General features: G+C 47.0%; 1 protein-coding gene across 6 annotated transcripts in view; it reads left to right on the top strand.

Moving 5' to 3' along the window:
• The first annotated feature begins 264 nt into the window (after window positions 1-264).
• LOC112565295 (potassium voltage-gated channel subfamily H member 6-like) overlaps window positions 265-9,890 on the top strand; it is a 92,091-nt gene continuing 82,465 nt past the window's right edge. For 3 of the 6 annotated variants that reach the window (XM_025240674.1, XM_025240675.1, XM_025240673.1), the window contains exons 1-2: window positions 265-715; window positions 1,009-2,252. In XM_025240674.1, the coding sequence (XP_025096459.1) occupies window positions 2,177-2,252 (76 nt within the window). In that variant the 5' untranslated portion in view covers window positions 265-715; window positions 1,009-2,176. The remainder of the gene's footprint in view (window positions 716-1,008; window positions 2,253-9,890) is intronic. The other 3 variants (XM_025240678.1, XM_025240677.1, XM_025240676.1) reach the window with 1 other exon arrangement.

Genomic DNA, 9,890 nt, shown 5'->3' with positions numbered 1-9,890 from the left:
CGCTGACACTCGTCGCACCACACCTAACGTCTGGTGTGCAGCCGTTGTGACGGTGATTGCGTCATCTTTGAGAACTGCAGGCGCTGCATTGCTGCCACCCAGCGCTTGATCGACGCGCAGCCCCTCTCCCCAACAGCCCCACCCCACTTCCAAGGATTGCCGTTATCGGGTAGTCGATGGGAGGAGGTCTGAAAATGGCAAGATACAAGTCCTGTAAAATACTAATAAATAAAATAAATTCAAATCCAGCGCGATCGGGGTGGCGGTCATTACGTTGATGCGAGCAACTGCCAACAGCAAGCGTGTCACAGACGCGATCGCGTCCTTCATCCGTTTGAGCCTGGATCGAGCTGATGACGGAAAAGAGGGGGGAGGAGGGACTACATGTCTTTGGGCGCTGCGGAGGAATATCGCGAAGCGCTGTCGGTGTGTATGCCAGCGGCGTGTGGCGCGTGCGCCGCAGTGCACGTGAGGCGTGCGGCGGGAGCTGGATGTCTGCGCGGAAGCTCTCTATTTACTAGCGGTGCTGCGGTCTGAACGTTAGCTTCTCTCTCTCTCGTTCTTTCTCTCTCTTGCTTGGCAAAGCAAGCGACAGTTGGCTCAGATATCGCGCGACTGGCAAAATGGTCGATAACACAGCCTTCCTCACCCTGGCCCTCCCGTGCTTGCCGGTGCTCCTAGCGCAGGCTTTCAATTGTTCCGGCACTGCCTAGAGGTGAGCCTGTGTGTGGCGAATGTGTGTGTGTGGATGTGTGTGTATGTGGTGTGTGTGTGTGTACGTGCATGTCTGTGCGTGTGTGTGTGGTTTTTCTTCATCATTTCCTGTCCTTCGACCTTTGCACTTTCCCCACTCAACTCAACATCCTCGAATGGCAGGATCCACGTAGCGGTTGTACGTTTAGTAAGGAATATATGATCATCATTTTTGTGTCTCCACTTTCTCTCATCCCCCTCCCCACACACATATTCTCATATGAACTATAATGTTCAGGTTGATGTTGTTTCCAGATACAAGAAGGCTCACTGTTGAAAATCCCACCGGGGTTAGGAACCACCTACTGGGTCAGCCATGCCATCCCACCAGCTGTCGCCAGTGTTAAATGCAAATGAACAAAACTGATGGGCCACGCTGGGTCGTGCTAGTTGTTGTTGTTGTTGTTCACCTTGCATAACAACTCTTAGGTGTGATTTTTTTATTATTATTATTTAATTGGTGAAATGACAGTGAAGTAGGCGGCACGACCACTGCTGGCAGAACACACTGCAGCAGGACCAAGACGAGACGGAGCGAGGGGCCTCGCTTCTCTCTCTCTCAAAGGCGTGTGTCTCAGGATTAAGTGCTGTGCAGTGCCGTGCCGTGCTGTGTTGTTGCTGCTGCAACTGTTGTTGCCTTCACGTGGTGGCGACTGACTTGCTGTGCTCCTCGCGTGACCCCGTCACTTGTGCTTATCAGCAGTGCGTGCAAGCGTGATGACCTAGTCTCCAGTCTCTCCAGCAACCTTTCCTCGTGTATCCGGTCACTCCACTTACCCAACCACCCACCCACCCGCACCCAGCCTGCCCCACCCCGAGTCTCTGTCTCTCCGCATCTGACGTCGCACGAACGAACGGCGTAGGTGATAGCGAGGTGTTTGCTCTGGCTCTGGACGTTCGCCATGTAGGCGACGGTCGCTTGGAGGATCGCAGAGGAGGACCCCACAGGCCGGTATGAGATGGTCGGAGGTTAAAGCGGCCGCTAACCTCCCGACAACAGCGACTTCACTCGCGTCTGCTTCCATTTCGTCGATTTCCTCTGCTTCCACGGACATCGGTCTTGCAGCATCTCCGGCAAACGCTAATCGTAGTGGTATCAGCGGTGGTTGTCGCAGCTGTGATGATGATGGTGGTGGCGGAAGTGGCGGCGGTGGTACTGGTGGTGGTGGAGTTGGTGTGAGTGGTAGCAGCTGTGCCGTCCTTGGTGTAGTAGTAGTAGCTGCGAGCGGCGACTGCGACGCTGACGACGACGGTCCCTGGAGTAAAGAGCTGCAACACCGTACTCACCTCATCCTTCACGCGCCCACTGCATCGTTGTGGTCGCTGCTGTTGTTGTTGTTGCTGCTGCTGTTGTCGTAGTTGACGGAGCATGCGTAGCAGTGTCTGTGCTGGCGGCGCGGTGGATGTGTAGAGGCCCCCGACAATGCCTGTACGCAGGGGGCACGTGGCTCCGCCGAACATTTTCATCGACACTATCATTCGGAAGTTCGATGGCCAGAGTAAGTAAACTGTGATGTTTGTGTTCTTCCCATCTCAAACCCCACCCTAGATCATTTTTTTATTATTATTTACGATGTATTTGTATGTGTGTGTGAGAGCGCGCGTGTGTAGGTAGTAATTGTGGATTCTCTGCCCCTTCACATCAACATCAACACACCTCATCTTTCATGTCGACATTTCAAACTCAAAAATCTTTCATCGTGAATTTTTAAACTTCATCCAATGTTTAGTACACTCTCTGTTTGTTTAAACCACGCACGTGGCGAGTGCACACACCCACACGCACATGCAAACACGCATACACATAGACACACTCTACTTTAATCCTTTGCAGTCGCTGGACTAAGAATAACAAATAATTTTAATTTTAATTTCTGTAATTACCCTGAGTGTCGGTACCTGTGTGTAGGAGTAAATTATTCGCCGACATCAGCCATGACACTGTCATCTTCACCTTCCAACAAACTTCGCTCATTAATTATAATTAATAAAACATTTTATGAAACCTCTGAGCTCAGCAGCGACTGTACTCATCAAAGAAGCCGCTTGTCAACAAGACTAATTCAAACCTGGAACATTCCACGATAATCGATGAGCGCTGTCGTCGCCAGTCCCATCCCCACGGAGGGAAACTTAAGCGGTTCATGATTTTTTAATGATCACGAAAATTCTTTTTTTGTTCTATGCCAGAATGTGTGTGCGCATGCGTGTCCGTGCGGCTGTGGCGTGCGTGTACTTACAGCTCTGGCTCGTGCTTGATTGACATGTGACGTCGCGTGCGTGCTGTTTAGTAAGCTGTACACGTGACAGCACGTGTTTACCCACCAAACAGCGTAACACACCCTCAGGTTAGTTCTACCTGTGCCAGGTGTGCACGCCCATACCTGGCTTCCGCTCTCAACGACAACCACCACACCACCTTTACCTACACCACTCGACTCCATGGTCTTTCTTCCCGAATTATTAATTAATTCAGTCATCATTATCTTTCCATCATAAATTATTAATTATAAATGCTGTCTTTTTTTTTTTGTAAGCCCCGGGGTGCCAGCAGTCTCGGTCGTTGATTAGTTCCTGACGACGTCAGCATCCTTGCTCAGCGGTCCGTGAAGTTTCAACGGACTTTTTCTGAGGTTTAAAGATTGATTAACGAGTGGTGACGCTCTTTATGATTATGGATCAGATATTTTTTCTGCTTCCGTGAGGCTGAAATCGCAGCCCATTGTCACAACACCTTTTTAGTGTGACGTTCGCCACGGCGCCGCTTCATTTCAGTCGTTGTATCCGTCACGTCACCAGTCAGGCAGTTAAATGTCAAGAGCTGATTATTGTAATGTTAAAGCCTGGTGTAGTCATTCAAGATTATTCAATCATGCTTAAAAGTTTTTGAATTTGTGATGAGATGCATATATTGTTACTAAGGTACGGGCTCAATGTACGGTAGTCAGCCCTCGCCAAAAAGAGTTTCATCGTCGCTTTAAAATCTACAAAAATAAATAAAACATTTTAGTGACCATAGTAACTATTAAATGTCCTGATGACTGTTTTAATTTTCACTTTTGTTTTGAGTGGCTGATATTTATTAAACCTTATTCAGTTACTCAGTTCATGTCTGTGATTACCACATGATGGCGCCCCTCGCGCTGCATTCGAAATTTAATGACAGTAAAGCCACAGCAGTAATTAAAGTTCGATTTCACAGTGAATGAGAATGAAACCAAAGCTCATTTAAATGTCTTTAATGTTTAGGGTTTTAAAGAAGGAGGCCTTGGAACGGGTGCGAGGAACAAACCTGGGCTAAGCTAGAATTCCTCCATTACAGTGCAGTGGGTGGGGCGTACATCATATGTGTGAGAGTGAGAGAGAGGAAGGAAGGACAATTAGAACAACAAACAAATAAACAGCTGCTGAAGTTGTCAGTGTGAATGGTTGTGTGTCTGTCAGCTGCCTGTAACACTACGGCCTGCCGCTCGCAATTCACCGCGCAGACTGTTGACACAGATGTCGGCCCGTCCACAACGGTTTCCTGTCTGACCACGTGATTACGTGACGCTCGGCGCAGCTTTACGTTGGCCACTCGTTTGGATTACGTGAGACTGGAAAAAAGTTCCATCATCATTCATTACAACATTACTGTTTCTCCAACTTCCAGTAAAAACGAATGAACGAACAAATGAAGGAATGAATTAATCTTAATTAGCAGCCGAAGCACGATATTTAGTCATTTAAACACGAGGAACCTACTGGAACTTACTGTCATCTCGCCTGGCTGCTGATGCTGTGTTAGAAGGTTGATAGAATCGCTACTCACAAGAGGAAGTTGTCCTGAGAGTGTGGGAACTGTGTCAGGGTTAGTAGGAAGTAGATATTTATGATGATTTGACTGTAGGTCAAGACCTCGGTCAGACAATCTGTTCGGTAGCGTGTACGTGTGCACTGGTCGTTTATAAAATAAAACATCTGGTATCATCCAGATTACAACTTCAACCTAAGGATGTATCCCGTGCTGCTGAAACCATTTCTAACATCCATGGTCGGTGTTGTAGTCTCTAGCACAAGCTCAGGGTCTGCTGACAGTGAAGAACATTCCTTCAACCCCCGTCCATGAACTGTATTTTTCTTCCTTCAGCAGAGGACACATCGCCGTAGTCGACCTTTGGCATCGACGGGAGGGGCTGGTCTCTGTCCGCTCCCAGTGCCAGATGTCTGGCCAGATGCAGGCAGACGTCTCCTCCTCGCTGTTATCGCAGACGACCGACCCGACGGTTCGTGTGCTGGAGGCGCCCTGACCAGGTGTCGGACGATGTCGAAGACACACCTTCCCCTCCCAGTAGGTGATCCTTATCGGTCGGTTATCCGGCAAGACCTCATTATGGCCGCCTGCACACACGACTGCTGGAGCCTGTGAAGTTCGGATGCTGCTGGGATGCCCGCTACATGACCTTTGATCTTCTCTACTTCGCTTTTCTTTCGCCGGTTAAGTGTCTTTCCCTCCCCACCCTCCTAACCCTGGACTAAGATACTTCGGGAGCAACCCTGAGTATGCTTCAGTTGTTAAAACTAAGGTTCGTGTCTAAGTTCGTATGTTAGAGATTTTTTTATTATTATTATTTTTTTGGATAGTTCCGTGAAGGTAGGTTGTTTTAACCGTACTGTTGCTATAAAAAGTATATCAATCTCTGCTTCTATCACTCATAACAACAACAAGAGGTTTTCCACACCTGTACTTCACGCATCGTTGGTATGATTGAGTTGAAGAAATCCTCTTTTCTAGTAAAACATCTGTAACATCTGTCACAAATGTGCAAAGTCAGCACGCCCTTTCAGTTCACTCCATCAAGATCTTCCCTCCCTTCATCTCCCCCGACATTTTTCTTACCCCCTTTGTCCTCTTCTGCCTTTTCTTCTTTCTCTCCGACTCTTCTTTTCATCTGCCACCCGCCAGTCGCCACCACCTCCTGGCCGCGCTCTAGCCACGACCTGGTGGAGTCCGTCTGCAGGAGCCAGCCGCCAACAATGGCTTCCGACTCCCTCAGCTTTCTCCTGGCCCCAACCCACGCCCTCCGTCCCTGTTCTCCCTCACGTCTCCCAGAGCACGACATCACGTAGCACAACAACGCATGCAGTAGTGAGTGGGCCGTGGGGCAGCGGCTGTGCGTTAGGTCACGTGGTTGATGTGGTGGTGGTGGTAGATGTAATGGTCGTAGGATTCTTCATCAGTCAAGCTCAAGACATCGGTCTTCTCGCCGATCGTCTGGAAGTTTAACTCGCTTTTCAGTTCCACCGCTCCTCCTATCTTAATTTACAGAGGGCGCTGTAGGTAGCGTGAGCCACACCTTCGAGCCAATGATCAGAACCCAAAAGAATTTCAATGATTTCTTTTCCTCAACTTTCGATCTTGACCATTGAAAAACAGTTACGTCCAATCCAATGTTTCGTCAAGCAGGACTTTACTCTTTTCCTCCCTCGCCACCCTGGACACGCCGTGTAGATGTCCAGCTGAGGACTGCACCAAACCTACGTCATCGAGGGTTAGACTCTTTCTGTTATAGATGGCGCACGTGCAGGGAGGGCGATGAGAAAGCCTGGATGCAAGGCGAATACACTTCTTGTCACATTTATTTTGAAATCTGGCCCCGACACCAGCCTGGTCTGTGCAAACGGCGCTGTGACAGGGGCTGAAGTCGGGGTTGTTTGCCGTCATGTCAGGACGAGGCCAGTAGTATTGAACCCTCGTCTCAAGCGATCTCGCTGCCAGCAAATGTACGAGTGTATTGATGTTTACGTGATACCGCGAGATCCCCAAGTATCCGACGTCTTGCCATGTAATCATCGTTAAAAAGATCCGACATGGTCAACACTGTCTCAACACCAAAGAAACAGTAGGAACTAGCAGACAGCTAATGTGACCTAGAAGTTTCTTTCTGTATTAGCTAGTATGCCTGCGTGTGTTCTTAATAATATTTTTAAAAGTCTTTGAAGACTTACAGAGTTGGTTTTTTTACCTGGACAAGATACCCGTTACTCTCAGAACCACCTGATGGTGTAAATATTCATGTCGTTTGAATACGTTGAGATAAGTATTGTCTTTGTGTCTGTCTGCTTGCATACGTGTACCGGCAGGTATTAATCATATATAAATGTATGAAACTATAATCATGACTACTTTGTAACTGTATAAATGTGAGGACTGTAGGGGCAAAAAAAAAATCAGTGATTAAAATTGCTATATCTATCCGCTGTAAAATAGTTTTGCAACAATTTCTTTCGTCAACACGGAATGATTTTGTATTTATCAGAGCATAACCGACCTTTCAACTGTTACTTTCAGTGACATTCACCTTGCTCATCCAGATCAGTTTTTCGATGAAATCCAGTTTCTTGCTTGGTAACCCTCGTCTTGACTTAAACCTGCCTTACTTTCTTTGCAGTAATTTTGAGCAACGAATCTTTCAAAGTCGTCTTGTCGTCGATTTGTGTTCTTGCTGTCTTCTTTACACCTTTTCAAAGTCGACTCATCTGTAAGGAGACAATCACGAGCCTGATGTTTTAGTACTTTTACTCTTATTGTACACTCTGTACTTGTCATGATTACCAACACTGTCCATGTGACAGCATTGTCTGAAGTACATTTGTATTTTTTGTAAGATCCTGTCCTTCTGATGTCTTCTGTCTTCAACCATGTCAGCCGTAATTAAAGGTCCTGTCCTTCTTCCGGCTTAGCTTCTCAACAGTTATGATCACTCTACTGTGTGGAACAAAGAACAACAACAAAAAACAACAAACAAACCAAATCTTGGTTTCTGTTGCTGCAGTGGTGGTCCAGGCCAATGCACATCACGGTGGAGGGCCAAAGTCTGTGGGCAGGTCTGCCAACAGGAGATGGGGGTCGTGTCTGTGTTTGAGGGCGAGTCCTCGGTCTTCCTCCGAATGCCGGTATCGCGTAGGCCGGGATGTGGCGCCGTTTGCCATTTCCACCAGAGGCCACCACAACCGGCAAGATGGCGTCTTACTAGCGATGCTGCACATGTAGTGCCTTTACAGCCAGGTAATGATTTGCGGATAAAAGTCACTGGTGGAGGGTAACGATTAATCTGGGCGAGGCGCTGTAGAGTGATGGTGTTTTAGTTGTAAAACATGTCCTTGCTGTGATTATTATTGATATTATTTTTTAGGAAGAGGTATAACGGGTTTTTTAAGCAATTCTTGCTCGTGACTCCTTACAGGTTCGTTGTAAGGGTCATACCGTGGAGGAGGATGATAATGCACCAATATTGAGTGTCTTAGATAAATCCATTAATCTGATTCTCAAAGTTTACAAGGTTGTCCTTGTAGGGTCATTTTGTCCGCACTTGTCAACGGCATTGTCTCTGTCATCTATCTGTTTTGTTCTAGAAAGATTTCTTTAGACTTACCAGAAGAAAAACATGTTTGTATGACAGGAACCAGCAAGGTCATGCCACTCTCACGTTCATCTGACGCATGCTGGCGGGATGTGTAGGTCCTTGACCTTTCAGCCTTGACACCGCCACACTCGAGACAAGTCACATGTACCCCAACGTGCGAGAGCTCTTCTGTCAAGAAAGCCACGTGCGCTCTCTGCTTCCGCCGGCATCAAAAAACTTTTTTTTTAAAGCGGAGGAAATTTCAAGAAAACCATTTTACGCGTCAGAAGCTACACTTCATGACACTTAATGCACATTCACATTCACACTCACCGCAGCCGTGACACGCTGCAGGCAGGAGGAAGGAATCTTGGAGATGTCAAAAGAAGAGGGAGGGAAAAAATGTGTTCGACATGAAAGGATAGCTAACTCTGGCTGGTGGACTTCAGTTATTGAATCCTCGACCACGGCCTTTTTAAAAGTATCTTCAGTTCAAACGGAACTTGTTTTTGTTTATTATTATTATTTTGTTTACACCTAAGGGTGTTTTGGCCACGTCATTGAAGATGTCAAGCTTTATTTAAGTTCTCGTGGTTAATAATGAAAAAAGAACAAAAAGGACCAAAATAAAGGAAAAAGAGACAGAAAGCATACCTTGTGATCAGCAAAGACTGGTTCGTGACTATGAGAATTCAATCACCGCAGTCAGCACCTAGGAGACTGTGCAGCCTGTTGGCTCTATTTCCTTCTGTCGTGCGCTACCAGTGTCACCGTCGCCCAACCAGCTCCCCTCCCTTACTGTCCTCCTACCCCCAGCCCCCATGTCGCGTGTGATGCTTTCATATGTCGGGACAGACTAGGACCTGTCGTGTTTGTAGACAACCCACACCCTCCATTATCTCTACAAAACACGAAAAATACAATAGAGTCCATCGCCGCCACCATCTTTGGATCCTCCAACTTGCTGAAGTCGACATTTTGTCTGACATCCATTGTGTGTGTGTGTGGGCCCAAGCGTGTCCTTGGAGGCTTTGGTCTGTTAGTGACCGTTAGGTGTCGTGACATTATTACCTGGACACGTCATCGGAGACGGCGCTAGATTGCGTCATGGCAATTATGTCAAAACATGAAAGGATGATGAATTGTGTCTAAACACCTGAGAATCGGATCTTCGATCAATGGCGCTTGTCGCGTGCACAAAGCACGCCGCATAAAAGATACGATTAATTTCCGTACTTATTGACAGACCCATCATGGTTCTTGTAATTACTCTTCTAGCCAAACCTTTCAAAGGTTAAAGAGCACTAAACATAAAACTCCCGGAGGCCCAGCCATGACCTTATTTTCGTATTACTAGTTGGCAGGGTGGCGCGGGGTGACTGACTCACCCAGTCACGCGCTCGCTCCTTCATCCACCTAAAGGTTTCCTATCGCGAAGAAACGTGTCTAAATCACGTGAAAGGTTGCGGAAGACAGTTCCAAGAAAATTTACAAAGATGGTATCTGAATGTAAACGACTTTACCTCGAGGGTCTGAAAACGTCAGTCTGGGTCAGAGGTCACATTGCGTTGGAATTTTTTTTACAAACTAAACCTCCAACATGGTGGCTGATAGTTCATCTCACTACTAGTTATGAAATGTTAGTGACACGAGTTTATGATTAAAGTAATGACACAGATAAAGTGGTTGATCAAACTCAAAATATGTTCACGTGGCAATGAGTGGTCTAAAGACCTAAAACAGTTTTAACTG

This window comes from Pomacea canaliculata, linkage group LG5 (genome assembly GCF_003073045.1).
Source record: "Pomacea canaliculata isolate SZHN2017 linkage group LG5, ASM307304v1, whole genome shotgun sequence".
Classification (NCBI taxonomy): Eukaryota; Metazoa; Mollusca; class Gastropoda; order Architaenioglossa; family Ampullariidae; genus Pomacea; species Pomacea canaliculata.
This window is presented reverse-complemented; position numbering and strand designations above follow the sequence as displayed.